The following is a 19,032-nucleotide window of genomic DNA, read 5'->3' as shown; positions in this document are numbered from 1 at the left end:
TTGGATCAGTCCAATGGCTATACTGATAGTTACACCAGACGACAAATCGACAGTGGTGCACCATTCTACTCCGCGCCCCTTTTACTTGTCCTAGTCATCACCACCATCACAACCGTCACCATCACAACTACCACTAACCACTATCATCATCACCATCATCATCATCATCATTATCACACCTGGTATAGTTGTTATATTATACCTGACAATCAATCAACCACCATCACCACCACCACCACCACAACTACCACCACAACAATCATCATCATCATCATCAACGTTCACTACCACGGCTTCCTTCGACACCAAGAGCTACCAGATATCACCAATGCTATAATGGCGCTCTTGACATCTGGTCCAACTTATTCCCATTGGCGGTGCGTGGACTATGGTATCGACATCAAATTTTCAACATATACTCAAAGAAGATGGAATTACATGTATCTGTTGGGCTTCATTTAATATTAAAATATACAATTAAGTGTTAGTTACTGTCTAATGTGCGCAGGAGCAAAGTGAGAAAGGAAGACAACATCCACGCAGGCCTATAATGATTTGGTTTTCCATTGCATGGCAAAGATTTAGACCGTGGTATTCAGAATACAACGTGGGTAAGTATATGTTCATTTTTAAATACAGTATGTTAAAGCATCAATGGGCTACATTTACCATAAATACAAAGTATTGATAATTTGGCTAAATGATAGAGATTCGATTGTTCTTCAAAGAGTGACATTTATAAAGTAATGTACGGTATTCAAATTCTAACAAGAAAAATAAAGAAATATCATAATGACGTTTGATATAGTATAATCATACGAGTAATATAGATCAAGATAATATATACATATTTCTATTCGATAAGAAAACATAACAAAACACAAGTGCGAATTATAATAGATGAGCAATATCCTGTATAAATGGAGGGATTCAATAAAAAAAGTGCTTGTAGTTTGTGGTCCATAAAATTATAGATATTAGCCTACGAAGACTGGCAACGCACAAAAAAACCCATAAATATGAAAAATGAAAGTAAGTACATAATTACAATGGTGTGGTATGATGTAATTATACAATAAGATGACACGATGACGTATAAGATTTAGATAATAAGTATTTTTTAATAAAAGAGCTAATGAATTGACTATGAAAGATTTCTTCATTTAAGGAAATCCAGAATCTCGGGCCATCATTCAAAAGTACGGATGCAACCAGATGACGAGACAAGTTAAAGAGATGACGGGTTGTTCAAGTCCACTTGTAGATGACTAGTAATTGTTGAAATTCGAAAAGTAGACTTTTATTGGACCAGAAGACAAAATGGGGAGTTGTTGAAATGTGGAAAATAGACTTGTTTGATATAAGAAGACAAGACATGCAAGATATGGCGTGTTGTTGGAACTTGTCAAGTCCTCTCGTCATTAAACCGCCTTCTCCTCTTCCTATCTCATCATCTAGTATAGATATATCATTACCAGGAACACTCACATTCACGATCTGTTGCCGTATAGTCGATTAATAATGACGACGTCGGTGCTTACATCTTAAAATAATCTTCAAATTTGTATATGTAAATAAACTTTTATTTACCTATATACATACAATATACAATACTCAACGTATAAGTAACATAGATTTTCTACACAGAGCGCTATTGATATTTTCCTTTTTTTCTTATATCTGTAAAGAATCATATCGTATTACGATGCCGACAAAATGTACAAAGCGCTTTTAGATACACACCAAACGCTAGGCTAAATGTGTCTATCAACTTTGCCCTAGTATTACTAAGTTCATGCAGCTATAAAATGTATATTATTGAAAACCCAAACTATCGTTTACAGCACCAATAATTTTTACTCACTTCTTGGGGGATCATAGCGGATATTTACAGACGATGGGATAAACTTTCACATCCAATTCGAAATTTTTGGTGTTTGGTATCTCTATTTTTGCAAACTAAAGATGTGGAAGTATTATTCCGAGAAAAGAGGGAAATAGTATCGCCGAACATATACATGTACCAAAATTGATCATGCTTTAAATGGGTGATTTTTTATTATTATCAAACTTTCATAAAGTTGCGTGATCACAATAGTCATGGTAGAATGGGGTCCGCACGTCTAACTTGTTACAATTAGTCCCTTTTCTTCTTGTTCTTTTTCCTCAGCCAGATTTAAAAAGCAAGACAGCTGTCTGTCCAAGATAGAAGTAGATGAAATGTTTGGTCTCGTGCGTTACGTAACTGCCGAAGTTACGACCCACAATGCAATGCCAGGCAGGGTTATGAATTTTATCAAATTCTTTCTTGATGTACGCGGCAACATCCTTTTCCATGTTGTACTTCGAGAAAGCGTCGGCGGCGGTTTCCGTGGCGAAGTTTTGCATTTGTCCCTCCATATCGGCATTTTTAATGACGGCATCTTTGGCGGTTAGTCGGGCACGATTTGAAATCGACATAGCGATGGTGAATGGGGCCGAAGGGCTGGACAGAAGATAGTGCTCGTTCTGAAATGAAGATGAAACAGGAATGAAATCTTGGATTATTATTCTTGGTTGTTGTTTTGTTTTAACTTCATCTTTTATTTTTTTCAGATAGAAACGGTAGATGATAAATGATTATCCCGACGCTCATAATTCGAACAAAAAGCATGCGCATCATTATAGGCAAACACAATGATTACGCCAATCTAAGTTGATATTGTCTCCACTCAAAATGTAAAACAAACTCTCTTAACCACATACGACTCAGTTTTTTTTTTGGCTGTTGGCGTTTATGTAGGCTTACTTTATAAAGGAAATTGTTATGGGGGCTGATTTCATTGACATCATTTTATATTGTACACAATCTCTTGAACTAAAAGTGCGACAACATAATCAAAAAGCGAGAAAAATTGAATGTACAAATATTGTCCTGATATATATGACATGATTAAAACTCGGTGCTCCTTTCTTTCAGTACACAAATACAAATTGAACCATTTTTTTATAAAGGGGACAATAACTTACACAACATGTAACATTGATCATATTCACCAGGCATGCAAGGTTAATTTCATGGGAACATATACTGGATGTTAGTTTGGGCATAATACAGCTATCAGCGCCTCAATGAAGAATTCATCATGTTCATGATGTTTTGTGAACCTTTCCACGCTCTGCATTTACCCCATCCCCGAATAAACACTCTTTAGGGATTTAGAAAATAGACAACCTTAATTCTTTTCATTTCAATCACGTAAGCAAATTAAAGGTTAATATGAGGTAAATATGCTTTGTATCTTACCTTCAATATTTGAAATAGTGCTGAAGATTTGACCCAGCTATCACTCAATGATCCTCTCTCTTTCTCCGATGCTAAATATTAGACAAAGTGATCCAAATCCTATGAAATCATGGATTGTTTGGATGAAAGAGCTAGTGCAAACTTCTGATTGTTATTTCGATCACCACTCTTAAAAAGCCAGCGGGTCGCTGATATTTCTTAAATCAAGTCATGGTTTCATTGTTTGATTAATATCCTGAGCAGAGACTGGACCAGAACTCCCAAAATCAGTAGCCTATCACCGTGGCTTGTAACAGTAACTTTTAACACAAATATTTTAGAAATGATGTGTACATTGAAATTCCTTGCATTATTCTCACACCTACGGATTAAGGGATGGTAAATAGGAAAGTTAACTATTTCTACTTTTTCTGTATGAATATCAATATTTATTTCGTTACGGTTTTCCATGTCTTTTGTGTATTGGTTGGAGGTGCGCCGAGTTCGCACGCATGGGCTATCATGGCGAAATATTTTTTTTTCTCTCCCCTATCTTGAAATTTACAGTTGTGACGAAAAATTCTCTCTTACGACCGCTTACGACCCTCTCACACACTGCCCTCCAACAATTATGTTTGTGGTAAACAGCCCCTTAATTGAATTTAAAGGGATGGGCCAGGCTTGAGACATTATTTTTTTATATCTCAATAAATAGAGTAAAATTCACAAAGCAAAATGCTGAAAATTTGATCAAAATCGAATAACAAATAACGAAGTTATTGGATTTGAAGATTTCCATTATTCCGGTAAAACAGTTCTAGGTACGTCTTCATGAATATTCATTAGGTGGGCTGATGATGTCATGTCCCCACTTGTTCTTTTGTATTTTATTATGAAATTAGGTTTATTCAAAATTTTTCTTACCAAGAACTTAAACAATTGGATTGACAACTGATTAAGTGCATTAGTTATTTATTGCCTCGTTTCATCATAATGGAGACACATCATTTACACATGTATGAAAAAATGAAACAATTATGATTTCATGTAATAACATAAGAAAAAGGAAAGTGGGGATATGACATCGTCAGCCCACTTAATGAATATTCATGACGATGTGCATATAACTGTTTTCTATTGATAAACTTTAAAATTCAATAACTTCGTTATTTGTTTTTCCGATTTTGATGAAATTTTCAGCATTTTGCTCTGTGAAGTTTACTCTATTTATTTAGATGTAAATATTTTCAGACCGGACCGTCCCTTTAAGCATGATGACAGTTATAATAATGGTACTAACAACGATAGTAATATTCAGATCTTGTTTTAGCGCATCATCATTCATGTCATTTAACGTCTCTTTGGGCTCCCAAATGGACTTTTAGCCCCTCATCCTTTTAAAGCGTACACGCATTAATGGCTCTTGGAAGTAAGGGTGCTGAGGGGTGGCCGGGCACCCCGAAGATATTTTTTTTATAATTTTGTTTCCATTTTTATTAATCTATTTATTTTTTCCCCATTAAACCCAATTTGACTTTAGAGTTGACCTCTATATATACATTGATTAAGTATAATAAATACACCATAACACCAGCAATAACATCATTGAAATGAGATTATTAGTTTAACATAATGAATTTATTAATTACACTTTTGCAAGTTTATGAATATTCCTTTTCCATATTCATGATTTATTATAAGTCCATATGCATATGTCATGTATGTGTAGTTGTAGACATTAAACGAACTCATATTCAAACTGTCATGTATATTAGGGATGTATCTATAAAATAATAATGTCTATAGATCCTTGTTAGTTGCGCTTTTTTGCTGTAATACATTAACTCATTCCTGTCAATTATTTCTATATATAAAAGTAAGTATTCAGTCTGACCGATAGAAATTTGCTCTAGATATCTCATTAATTAAAACAATCATCAAAAGAACTTATACATTCACTATGTTAATGTCTTAATTGGTGTTACTAATTATTACCAAATTTTGCAAGCATATATTATTATCAGTACATGATATTTGGTAATTCGATCGATAACAAATTTCGGCGCGCAAATCGAGATTGTATTCGAAGCATAATTCACAGAGCGAATTCAAAATACTTTACATCGGAGTATACTTGTGAATGACACATGTGATTTCAACACATTATTTTTAATTTTTATGAAAATAATAATAAAGATTTAACAAATACTATCAGTATAATCAAATGTTTATTTTATGTTAGGAGAAAGAGTAGCGCAAACTGTTGGCCTATATTAAATAAGTAGGCCTAGTCTAGATTATGAGAAAGACGTTGCCATACTAAGCCCTGATATCCCCGACAGAAAAGCATCAATAAGTTGATTTGATGCAAAACTTGCACTTGTAATTTCATCCAAATCAGATGTAAAAAAAAAATGATAATGGTTTAAGTTTCGCTGGTTTAAAAAAAAACAGTACAATAACAGCATGCGTCATGGCGACATGATAATGTAGTCGGTTATGTCACAAATTGTTTTTCAATTATGTAAAACTTATTTTGGTTCACCATACGGAAGAAGTAAAATCATTATTATCGTAATAATAATTTATCGTGTTTTAGTAAAGAGGAGCTGCTAGAAAGGGAACTCTCATTATTCATTTAACTGGAACATTTAATTTATACATGAATAACACATAGAAGACATTGCGAGCTCAGTTACGACTAGATTACATCTTTCATATCCCATGATCAGATGATGTGCAATTTACTTAACAACATATTTTCGAGATTAAACTAATGTGCCATAAATCTAATATTTTATAACTAATTTTTATGAAATCGTAATATCAGTACGTTTATGGAAACGGTATGTTGTATAATTATTACGGATTTGAGCGAAATTCCATAACTTCGTTAGGCCTATCACATTATTTTTCATAGGCTTGATCTGCAAGAATTTCATTTAACCTGTAACTGTCCTTAGCTCAGAAAGTTTGAATGCAGCACAAAATCATCCAGACTTGAAAAGCAAGATGGCGACTTGTCCCAGATAGAAATAGATGAAATGTTTGGTCTCGTGCGTCACGTAGCTGCCGAAGTTGCGACCCACAATGCAATGCCAGGTCGGGTTGAATTTTTTGTCGAACTCCTTCTTGATGTGGGCAGCGATGTCTTTCTCAACGTTGAATTTCTCCATGGCTCCGGTCGCGCATGCGATGGCGTCTCGCTGCATGTCTTCTGACATATCAGCATTCTTGATGACGGCATTGCGTTCAGACATGATGATGGTTAATGAAATCCTGTGCAGAAAAGAAAGAGAAAGAAAAGTATAATATTGGGACTAGAAGCACGGATCCGGTCCTCTTCTAAACCTAGTCCAGTTTGGACCTTGTGACAGGGAAGTTGTTCCTCAAAGTCAAGCATAGAGGGATACTAAAATCACATATTAAAGGGGTACTCCTGGCTGAAAATTATTTAAATAGATAAAATAAAATTCACTGAGTAAAATGCTGAAAATTTCATTGAAATTTGAAATTGTTGAATTTTAAACTCATAGCAATATTTTAGGGAAACAGTTACTAGTATATGCATGTCGTCATAAATATTGGCATCAGGTAGGCAGATGATGTCATGTCTCCACTTTCCCTTTTTCGTATGTTATTACATAAAATCATGATTATTTTATATTTTCATGCACCTTTTGTGTGTATGATATGTCTCCCTTTGTTTGAAATAGGTTACAGCAATGAATATCCAATGCATTAAATCAGTTATCTATCCAATAGGCCTATTTTTAATTCTTAGGAGGAAAAATATTAAATAAATTTTATATAAATTTTCATATTTAATAAATTTTATTTAATAAAACAAAAAAGAACAGGTGGGGATATCAATATGCCCACTGAATATTCATAAAGACATGCATCGAACTATGTCACCGAAATGATACAATAATATAAGTTTGAATTTAGGTGTGTAATTAGAGGAGCACGTTAAACGTTTTAATACACCAGCGTTATGTACACTATGAAGGCGATGCAGTGAAGCGCTGGAATGCCGAACTTGCTGCTTGTCCTGGGCTTGTGTAACGCCACAGAATTTTGGGGTCGATTTCCTTCTTTTTTCAATTCAAAGTATATCCCCAAGGTTAATAAAATATTAGGTTTGATAGTTGACTTAAACTTACCAGACACTTGAATGAACAAATTCTGACAGTTTTTCATCTAACAGGATCCCGATCCCGACTTCTCAAAAGGACTATTTCTGTCTCCAGTAATGAAATAATATGAAAATGACGACTTAAGTAGTTTTGCAAGCCTCGTGAATTCCAATCAAGATGTTCAATATGTGTTCAGTTGGCAATGAAGAAATCGCAAACACATATTATACAGGTAAAGAAAAGAAACATTTATTGACAAAGCTAGGATTATGTTAATTCAAAACTGTGAAAACGCCCCCTGAAAGATTTCATCCCTTGTCATTGGATGGTTAATCTATCAAGTCTATTGAATAGTAGCTTTTAACAGGGGCTTGTCACGCTATCATGACTTTGAGGCTAATTAAATTCGATAAAACCATGTCTGCTTTTTTTTTTCGAGTTTTTCGAGTTATTTTCTAGATTCTATAACTTGATTATTCCCTCTCAAGTTCTCATCTCGTTTCGTTGACATAAAATACTATGAAAAATTGACTTTTGGCATGTGTAGAACGATTCTCGGTTTTCTAATCAAGTTTCTTAGTGTTCACACAGGCACGAACAACTGAATAGAAATATTTATCGATACAGCTCTGATTATGATTGTTGAAAACGTGGAAACGAAATTATTGGGGAAAAAACTGTATCACACCATTGACATGATTGAGCCGTTCATTAATCCAAAGGCAGCTTTTCACAGAAGCTTGTAACACAATAGGTCTTTGCATGCATGTACCTATAGCAGGTCCATGATGCATGTAAGACATGGCGTCTGATGACCTTGAATATCCTTCATAATTATTCCCTCTTCGAATGGAGTTTTTTTTAATTTGTTTTCCTTTACTTTCTTGCTCAATAAATATGCAGTCCAATTTCGGATGAAGAATTCCTATGATTAAATGCCCTATATTTTGAGAGCCCGATCAGTGTGTATTTTTTTCCTAATACAACAAACGCATGAAAGGTTGGTCTTTCGGTAAAACCATGTCTACCTCTGCTGTTGGCATGGCATCAATATTTATCATTTGTATTGAAATAATTTCTTTTGTGCTTTGCATGAGCGATTTTCATTGGATGATTTCCCACTTTAACTGTAGCTTTCAATCGTAGCTTGTAACATAATTGTTCAAAGTACAGCACCGCATTTCGCTCCAAAACGGGAGTTGGGAGCACGGACCTATAGGTACATATAGGTACATGGTGGGAGCTAGCTACGAGGAAATCCGAGTGATCAACATATTTTATCATTCAGTATCATGGTACAGCGATGGAGGGAGTGGGGTAGGGGCACAAAACCACCCTTTAGCTCTTAAAATGCATGGCAGTGGGTCACAATAATTTGAGAGGACTTTTTTTTTCTTGTCACAGCCTCTGAAGAAATCAACTCATTTTGTGTATATGGTATAGGTTTTTAAATTTTTGTTTTTTATATTGATGTAGTTGCCCGTTATGGATTGTGCGTACACTTGAAACGTTGGGAAAATAGTTGGGATACTGTTGGCTTGTTAAGTAAAATCATAATTATGGGCAATTATTAACCATTTGAACATTCTAGTTCTTTAAAATTATTGAGCGATTGTTTTCATTCTAATATTGGGCAATATTTTACCAGCATCATGATGATGGGAGATGGGAACATTTTGCTCAGTCACTCTGCCAGTAGTTATCTTTTTTTTTTAGGGGGGGGGGGGCATTAACGGTTGGGTAATTACTATCTTCTTTGGGGGGGGGGGGTAATTATCTTTCTTTCTTTTTTTTAAACCAAACTTTGGGAACTTAAGTTGGGCAATTCTGGTTTTGCATATTCATTGTATATCATTTGCATTTTTGAGAAATTGTAGTAGAACCCACTGAAATGATTGAAACGAAAATCAAATAAATATTTTTGTTACGAAGTACAGGTGTGTGATTATGAACATTCATCTAGCCATGGACCTATACCACAGGTAGGTCCATGATCTAACACTGTATCAAATAGGTTTAAACGAATTACATGAGATTCATATGATAAAGTTAGAATTCCCAAGTTTTGCCCCAAAGTTGCTTGTTCTTATAAAGTTGGCCCTCGGGGTGATGCGGAATTTTAACCAGAATTTATGGACAATTATTGTTTATAGAGTTGGGTAAAATCTGGTGGGATACATGGCAAACCGATTACCCAATATCAGTAAGTAAATTAAAAAAAATCTCGAGGACAGTATGTTATCCGGTGTTATTTAAAAATTGGTCGATTTCTTTTTATCCGCCCATATGCCTATTATAAATAGTGCAATTCATTAATGGAAGTTTAATGATCTGGTGATAATGTTCATGATGCAGAAATCAATCAACTAAATGGTTTAGAGCGTACCCATGCCCGGGCCCTTTAGCACAAAGACTAGAGTTTGATTGTAGAAACACATTATGGAGATCGATTGCATTAACCACATTGTACAATCATTCTTGAAAATAAATCTTACGATGTCACAACTTTTTTAGTCACACTTTAACTTTCGGCTGCATACTCGGGGCTATAGACCCGGACAATGATACTTTCATGACCATACGCATTATTTGGGTCAAAATTTACAGATCTATTCTAAGTTAAATGTAAATGTATGGAATTGTATGTGATGGTCATAGGTGGAGTCAAAGTTTAATACATAATTATGAAGAGTGAAAAAGTCAAATGAAGGGTTCTCACTCCAAAAACGGCCTGATTTGCCCCCTCACATTGAAAATGAGGGGGGGGGGGGTAAGACTAAAATGGGCCACGTCTCTTAATTTGGGAGTTACAAAAGGACATGGGACCGCATAAGTTAACGTAATGGTTACAACATCAAAGTTTAAAGACTTTGGAGATGCATGCAAGCATTTTTTTTCTGGCTGGTGATATGCTGGCCTCTTTATTATTACCCCAAATGTTAGATATGAAGAGTTTAGTTGCAAAAGGGCTTAGGTCCACTTTGGACCATTCTGAGAAAAACCATGTTTTTTATTTTCACTTACTGCAATATTCTTATGAGAAACTAAATTGTCATGATGTTCTACCCTATCATGTGAACATAAAATTGGGTATAAAAGAAATCTACTTGTTTCAATTTTTTCTATAAATTCTTTTAAAAATTATCATTGTGGACCTAACCCCTTTTGCAAGTAAACTGAAATGAATCCTATCTATTTTGATTAAAAAAGTGATTTTTCTTTGCCACTTTTATTTACGTTTTCATGTAAATTTCAAATTTTCTTTGTTTTCATCAAAGCGACTAAAAATTTAGAGGTTTTGAGACAGAAAACAATAAAATTTATGAACAATGGACCTAACCCCTTTTGACAAATGAGCTGTTCAGAAGAGTTTGTTTGCAAAAGGGGTTAGGTCCACTCCAAGAAAATCATTTTTTTTAAATTCTCCTTTATAGCATATTCTTATGCGAAACTAAATTTTCAAGATTCCCTACCATGATAACATAAAATTGGGTATAAAAGAGATCTACCTTTATTCATATTTTTTAAAATATTATTTTCCAAAAAAAATTCGGTTTGGACCTAATCCCTTTTGCAACTTAACTGAAATGGACCTAACCCCTTTTGAAAAAAAGTAACTTTTCTTTGCCATTTTTGATCACTTTTAAATAGGAATTTCAACTTTTCTTTGGTAACATCATATAGAGCTACTAAAAATCTATACATTGAGACCAAAAAATCAAATTTGATGAAAAATGGACCTAACCCCTTTTGCAAGTGAGCTCTTCATATAATAAATCATCCTCACTCTTGGCCTTCAAATTATTCAGCTCTTTTGTATCTGCCCCATCCAATGGAATAAATTATCAACATACATTCATAATGCAAGTTCCCTTCATCAAATAAAGAATTTTTTAATGTTTAGATTAGCCAACTCTGTATATCAGTTTTGGGGTGGTCTACATGGACGTGCATGGGCATCTTTTTTGTTTCTATTTCTCCCGAATCTTAAAATTGGTAATGTAATAATTTTTATTACACTTTAATCATGTTAATTGATAGTCAGAAAATTGACCATTTAGAAATATCTGTATTAAGCGCCTTTAATGCTGTGATTATTACTATTATTAATTAGTAGGTGAATTGGGTGTATGGAAAGCTAATTCAAATAGCATTGAAATATAAAATTGACAAGATTTAAATACCTATTTACAATAGAATTGGCCCATGATTTTGATTATTGTTAAGTTAGACCTAAAAAATCCGCTAAAACCAAAGAGTGTTATTTGCCACGTTTGCCTTTTAACATTCTTAAGGAATAAATTTTATAATTTTGTATCGACGTCTATGCGAACAGAATTGACAAGGAAAAAATCGAGATGGAATATTTCGTTATTTTATTTATTACTCATTATTAAATGTCAATAGTATACAGATTTTATTATACAAAGTGCAGTTTTTAGCTAACACATCTATAACATTTCTTAAACATGTTAAATCTTATTTTGCGTACACTTGCATAGTGTTTTAACCGACTTTCCAGGTTGGTTAACATATGAACATATCTGGTGGTAAAGAAATCTCCATTCGTTTTACATTTCACATACAATTTTATTTTACCCAACAGTTCTTATATAGGTTCATTGGTTAATCAACTTAATATTTTTTTCTGAAGTGTACTACAAAACATACTGTAAAAACGCATGCTATATAGCGACTGATTCTACATGTTAATTGTTTCTACATAGTACTGACACTATCTTTTTTTATACTAAATACAGTGTGATAAACTCATCTGGATATGCGACTAATTTAAATAAGTGGCGCTTATTATATACAATTATGAGTGAAAAAAATGAAGTCAAATGCACATCTCTTCATATCCTTCTATTTCTCATCAGAGATAAAACTAAGTCGGATATATTTCCATAGTATATAATATTTTTTTTAATCACCTAATTATTCACCGAGAGATATCGGCATAATGATAATATTAAATATAATAACAATACAGATGATGGAATGCTTAGATTTGCCTTGTGTATATATGACCATCCTGAAGCCACATTTCGGTATGTATATATATATATATTTTTTTTTTCTTCCAATTTCAGATTGTTGCATGGAGTATTCAATTTGAAAATAACTTATTGGGGACCTATGCACCTGTGATATATTGAAATGTAGAAAAACAAAAATATGTGTAAAAAAATCAAAATTTTCTGATTTGCCGATGAAGAAATAGTAATTTCGACATGTTTACCGTGTTGCTGATTAAAACACATGGTTCCATAGAAGGAAAATGTGTGTTTGACTGTACTATTTTTTTTACCTGGAATAAAAGCGACTGCACATTATGAAATTATAGTGTAAAATTCAAACAAGTGTCATTTAATCTTTTTTGAAACATGGAAAGAAATAATAGACAACAAATTGATTTTGAAAATAATTGTAACCTGAAATTATTCAAGAAATGATTGTCAGGAGGCATTAGAGAATCTCAAAAATGTGTTCACCGTGTAAGATTTGGTGTCTTCAAAATGAGATACATATAGGAAACACTAACTTTTGATTGTAGAATCCACATTTACCCTTCCAAAGGGAGGGGCTATAGTTTATAGAACATTATGAAAATATGGCTATTATTATCTTCAACAGATAACGTTGATGTCTCCCAAAATATTACATTGTGACGATATGTCAATACTTTAATTTTCTAATCTTAATGTTATTTGCTACAAATTCGACATAATTTCATCCTATTTGTGCGATCTTTACATACATTGATAAATAATGACTACTTCAAAGCACACTTTGAAAAAAAATGGAGAATAGACGAATAATCATTTTGGCGCACTTACATGTGAGACTGTGAAAAATTAGTTTTCCAGCATTACATTAGAATCTAAAAAAAGTATTGTTGATTAGCTGAATGGATTACTGACTTGCATTATGACCACTCTCTCTGAAATCAACTTAAATATTATATTTAACTTGTTCTGGGGTGCTCAAAAGTGAATTTGGCATCTTGGTGTCCACCTTTAAACGAAAAACACAATTGCGCCCTATTATACAAACCAGTATGGTGACTGCTTTTCTGCTCTGATTTTATTTCTGACTATATTCCCATTTAGAAGGGACTTTCTCAATAAGACCATTCCTAGTAGTAATTTTCAACAAAAAGATGATTTACTGATTTTAGGGTAAAAATAAGCATGTCACAAAGTGGGTTCCTTATGGAAATACCCATTATGAATAACAACGAATTACTGAGTTCACAGTCACGAGTTGATAACTTTGCGATTCAAAAGTCTACAAAGGTTAACGTTAAATAAGGCCCCTCTGAAAGACAATCCTACAGTCCTAGGACACTAATATGGGTGAAGGAAATCATCCTGATTTGAAAAGCAAGATGGCCACCTGCCCCATATAGAAGTAGATGAAATGCTTGGTCTCGTGCGTTACGTAGCTGCCGAAGTTGCGACCCACAATGCAATGCCAGGTCGGGTTGTACTTCTTGTCGAACTCTTTCTTGATGTAGGCAGCGATGTCCTTCTCGATGTTGAATTTCTCCATGGCTTGGGTGGCGCACTCGATGGCGTCTTGCTGCATGTCTTCTGACATATCAGCATTCTTGACGACAGCCTTACGGTCAGTCATGGTGGCAGGTTATCTATTAATTTTGAAATAAATTGATAACATGTTCGGGATTTTCTGCATTTATTGAATAAACAAAATAATTTTACAACGCATGGACATAATAACATGACAGACAAAGTACATTATAACCATGTGACAATCTTATAATAGCAGAATATAAACATACTACAATAATAGTAAGCTCAAATGAACAGAAAACATCCAGCGGCAAAATAGGTGAGCAAAAAATGATTGAAACATAGCAACCAAAGAGGGATGGGCTACATGGAACCCCCCCCCAAAAAAAAAAAAATATTTGTTAAGAAAGATTGTGATCCCACAAATCATCAAAGAAAGGGGAAAAAAGTAAAAATTGAAAAAAATGAAGTGTGCTAGTGGGTGCGAATGCAGGTAAGAGATAATGATATTTTTTTTAACGAAGCTTTAAAAGAAAAAAACACAAACATACGGTCAGTGGCGTACCGTGGGTCACAGCATTGAGGGGGGGGGGGCACTAGCAAAAAATTTGAGTCCCTTATTGGGCGTGCGAAGTGCGCTCAATTGCCAGGTATGCTGACCTAATAGAGACATTTTAAGGACTGTGCCATTAAACGGATATGTATCTCATGATGCGAGCGCGAAGCGCGAGCTGAATTGTTTTATGAAATGTTTTATATTCAGACCTTAAAAGGGGCAATCACTTATAGTAATCTTAAAAAAGAAGCATATGTCACGACAAAAATCAATAATAACTCGAAGTGCGAGGATATATATTTGGTGTATATTGACGTGAAAACGGGATGTTTTGTAGTACAACATGGTTATATATCTCACTGAACAGACAATGCGAACACCGGGAATGATGAACACATAGGCCCTAAGCAATGTTTCATAAAATTATGAAAAAAATCTGATGTAATATAGTATAATATATATAATAAAATATCCAATACTTTCATCTTCCCCACTAAGTTTCTTGGGGGGGGGGCACGTGGTTACGCCACTGCATACGGTATATTGAGTTTAATATGATTGGGCAAATCGTTCTCTGGGCCGTGGTTTCTAAATGTTTTGTGTACTACTATACTAGATCGTTTACGGGTTTACGGTACGAGGAGTAACGTGTAGGATATAAATATGAAATGAAATCCAAATCCAAATCCATATTTTATTGTTCGAAATAGACATTGAAATGAAATATTCCGAAAATTTGCTTTGCCTAATTGATCGTGGGCATTTGTACACCTACAATATACCACAAACATGACTGTCAAAGGCACAAACCATGATTTTTGGCCATAGAACAAACCGACATATTTAGCGAGCCTCTATCAAAATGTCGTCCCACCCCCCCCCCCCTGATTTACGAATAGTACTTAGTAGTCTTGATAAAAGTGAGATTTAAGTAAAGTTTATATATACAAAAGAAATGGCAAGTGTGACTTCAAACTTCTTAGTCGCAATGCCAATTATTAGGGGATGTCCAATACATTAGTGATCTGGACATTCGTATTCAAACTCGTTCTCAAACTTTCGTTGATCTCGTTCTTTGATGATTCTGCTTCACAAAGCAATGGTGTCATTCTCCTTTAATAACACACTTTTAGACAGACTCTAACTTTGCTACGTGAGCAAATCTCGAAAAAATTTGGCGCAATCGAATGGGCACACATCCCATTTTTCCCATAATAATAATTATTATTATACTTGCTTATATAGCTAGCGTTTAACGCTTACTTGTATAAGAAGTCTCTGCGTTTTATAATAATGCAGCATAATTACCCTGGCTTTAGCAGAGTAGATGTTACGCGCGCTGCGTTTACAGAAATAAATTCCTATATCAGGTACCCATTCACCGACACCTGGATTGAGTGCAGCCCCGGTTGGGGGGGGGGGGGGGCACTCGACCAAAAAAGTGGTAGGGGTGTGCCGCGGGCGAGACAAAAAACGGGGGCCTTGGAGCGGGCTAAATGTACAAAGGAGGGTCCTCGGAACGGGCTTCGGAACTACAAATGTTTGTGAAAACGGGGGTCCTTGGAACGGGTGGCCTGCGTGCGAGTGCGTATGCATCCCTATGGAACGTACATTCAGCTAGCCCGGCGGCACGACTGACGGGCGCGCTAGCGCAGAGGCGATGGTCGGACAGCGAGCTGCGGCCGCTTTTCACCAAAATTGCGACCGGAACGGCGTAACGGAAAATATGCGAAGCCCTGGAGCGGATTTTTTTCTTCTTTTTTTCTCGAGAAGAAGAAAATGCAATGCTCTGGAGCGGCTTCCTTTGTTCTTTTTCTCAATAAGACAAAAATGCTATGCCTCGGAACGGAAATTTGAGTGTAAAAATGGGGGTCCCCTCCGCGGCACATACCCACTGTGCATATATACTGAGTGCCCCCCCCCCGGAGTGCAGCACATAGCTTGGGCTCGAACCCACATCCCTCAGATTGAAAGAAGAGAGTTATAGCCACGAGACCATGACGCCCCAATTCGTAATATCTCAATTCGTAAATACAAGTAGTATATGACTATTCTGCGGTATCTAATTCCCCCTTTTTGTCTCCTGTTTGAGAGTGAGGGAAAGTGAAGTTGAAGATTAAAAAATACCCTGTTACTGTTGGTATGTTAAATTTGTTTTCAAACCCCTTGCATTTCTAAGCGAGAATGTGCAAAAATAAAGTTCAGTGCCCCTTCTATATAACAGCAGTCTTTGAGAATAGCGTGTAAAAAATACATCTGTACTATGTGGCGTATATAGTGGGTGAAACAGTTTGAGGGAAATGACATTTTATAAATAAAAGCTAAATTTTCTGACAAATTTTAACATAACACCCGTCTTAACAATACCATTATTTACCATTTTCTCTAGTCTCTTGTCTTCTTTCTTTAGTTGTGGATCATTTTGTAAATACAATTACGTACACAAAATACGTGTAGGCAACTAGTATAAGACCTACATCTAAATAGGAAATAAAAGGCCTACGTCTTATTAATAATTAAAGAAAAATAATTATAAATATGCTTACCCAAGAAATTTAGTCGTAAAACTCAATAATGACGAGAGGAGACTCAAAGACGGATTCACTGGCAATGGATATTAAAGACAATGCGAATTATATTTTTGAACCTGTCGATTCCCGGTTTTTCCACCTAAATGAAAAGGCGATCTATAATGATAGAAAGCTGGGTATATTATTGAAAAGCGTTTTCTCTGTTGTTGCCACGGCTGCTCTTCGCTCGATTGCTGACACGAGAAGGGAAAAAAGAGATAATTGTGCGAACCAGTTTTCATTGGATGTTTACCCATTAGACTGGTAGCTTACAACTATGGCTTGTAACACTATAGTGACGCTGCAATTTAGTATTATCACGGACCAAGGTATTTTAAGGTTGGCAACGCATTGGTAACAATGGCGTCATTTTTCACCAGACTTGAGAAGGTGGGAAAGCAGAAATTAATATGCAGTGAGCTGGCTGATGTCTTATCTCCACTTATGCTTTTGAATTTTATCATATTATATTATATTTCTTCACATTTTGTCCTCCGATCCGAGAATGAAAAGAAAAAGAGGATTACAAACTGATTTCTTGTGTTCGAATATTGCTGGAACTTTGATGCAAGGGAAAAATAATCATAACGCATGTAAGAAAATGATTATGAAAATATTTTGATTTCATCTGATAACTTAAGAAAAGGGAAAGCAGGGACATGATGATCAGCAAAACCTGTTTTACATTCATGGCGCCGTGCATACTAGTAACTGCTTTCACAAAATATGGCTAAAATTTGAAGTTCTGTGTTTTCGTTATTTTTCAACAGATTTAAATGGAATTTAAAGGAATTTAAAGCGATTTGCTCAGTATGAAGTACCCCTTTAGAGTATTCTTTAGCTTTGGTAACAACCACCGATTTTCTGTGAAAGAAAACATAAAATATCGAGTGCCCTCTTTCCGTGATATTGTTATTTTCCTAGTATAAGAGGGCTCTTTGAGCATCTGTCTAAATTTAGGGAATGGATGTCAAGAAGCTATCATGAAATTTACATCACAGTCCACGCTTTGGAATAGGTTTTATATCAAAGAGAAAACCATTTAAAATAATATATCATGATACAATTTTATGATCCTCTTGCTTTTGTATCATTTTGTGAAGTACTTATACTGGATAACATTGGATTAAGAACTGAGATACTTTTTGGTTTCACATGCGAGTTGTCAACAATTTAATTTATGATCAATTAACTCAACGCCTTTGCCTCATAAGATTTTTTTGTTTAATGTTTCATAGGTTTATTTATTACTAAAGTGGAAGTAAAAAACACGTTTTTCTCGTCATCCTTAAGCATACTAAAATATATTTGTTATTAATTAATTAATTAATTTGTTTATTTATTAATTTTATACGTTTGAATTGAATTTTTTATATTGATCTATTTATTAGTAACATTCGACGAAATACTTTATTTTGTTAGTAATGTGCATTAATTATTCATTGATTATTAGTCATACATAGAGGAAGATAAACTGAGTCCCAAACGAAACGTACGTGGGGAAGGTGTGTGTGTGTGTATCATAAAGCACAAAACAAAAAACTTTCCGCTGAGGGTAATCTTTGGTGTAGACTGATATACTATTGTCATGATTGTGACTAGGCGATTAATAACAATGCAGTACCGAAGTGATGGTGTCACATTTGCATCGTTTTTTATACATAATATAATGTATGTATCTATATATATTATGTATGTATATGTGTGTGTGTGTGTGTGTAAGGGTGGGTGCTTGTGTGTGTGTACATATATGTTTTTATCACTGAAGAGGATATGAAAAACATCCACATACCAAATTTGAATTTGGTAGGATTCGCCTTAACATGGCCCGAAATATGGCCACATGAATACCCGATTAGCCGTATATGGTGTGATGGTATGCACAAATATTGAGAATGAAAAAGATGTATATCATAAAGAACATAAGAAGTGATCTGTCATACTGACAGACCAACTAAAATAAACT

At 34.7% G+C, this 19,032-nt stretch overlaps 1 protein-coding gene and 2 long non-coding RNA genes across 3 annotated transcripts; all 3 read right to left on the bottom strand.

The window, feature by feature from the left end:
- Positions 1-434: 434 nt before the first annotated feature.
- LOC135156990 (uncharacterized) lies at positions 435-3,527 on the bottom strand. Its single transcript, XR_010296062.1, has 2 exons — positions 3,287-3,527; positions 435-2,508 (listed from the first exon to the last, which is right to left on the bottom strand). It is a non-coding gene; the product is annotated as an uncharacterized LOC135156990 (long non-coding RNA).
- Positions 3,528-4,881: 1,354 nt separating this feature from the next.
- On the bottom strand, positions 4,882-8,436 carry LOC135156989 (uncharacterized). Its single transcript, XR_010296060.1, has 3 exons — positions 7,923-8,436; positions 7,432-7,866; positions 4,882-6,544 (listed from the first exon to the last, which is right to left on the bottom strand). It is a non-coding gene; the product is annotated as an uncharacterized LOC135156989 (long non-coding RNA).
- Positions 8,437-11,763: 3,327 nt separating this feature from the next.
- LOC129254694 (dynein light chain 2, cytoplasmic) lies at positions 11,764-17,134 on the bottom strand. The gene is made up of 2 exons (XM_054893202.2): positions 17,043-17,134; positions 11,764-14,056 (listed from the first exon to the last, which is right to left on the bottom strand). Exon 2 carries the CDS (start codon positions 14,041-14,043, stop codon positions 13,774-13,776), a length of 270 nt encoding a protein of 89 aa, XP_054749177.2. The 5' UTR covers positions 14,044-14,056; positions 17,043-17,134; the 3' UTR covers positions 11,764-13,773.
- Positions 17,135-19,032: the final 1,898 nt, after the last annotated feature.

This window comes from Lytechinus pictus, chromosome 2, assembly GCF_037042905.1.
Source record: "Lytechinus pictus isolate F3 Inbred chromosome 2, Lp3.0, whole genome shotgun sequence".
Classification (NCBI taxonomy): Eukaryota; Metazoa; Echinodermata; class Echinoidea; order Temnopleuroida; family Toxopneustidae; genus Lytechinus; species Lytechinus pictus.
This window is presented reverse-complemented; position numbering and strand designations above follow the sequence as displayed.

Bases quoted from the DNA above. Each gene is read 5' to 3' on its own strand.
- LOC129254694 (XM_054893202.2), bottom strand. From the start codon at position 14,043: ATGACTGACCGTAAGGCTGTCGTCAAGAATGCTGATATGTCAGAAGAC.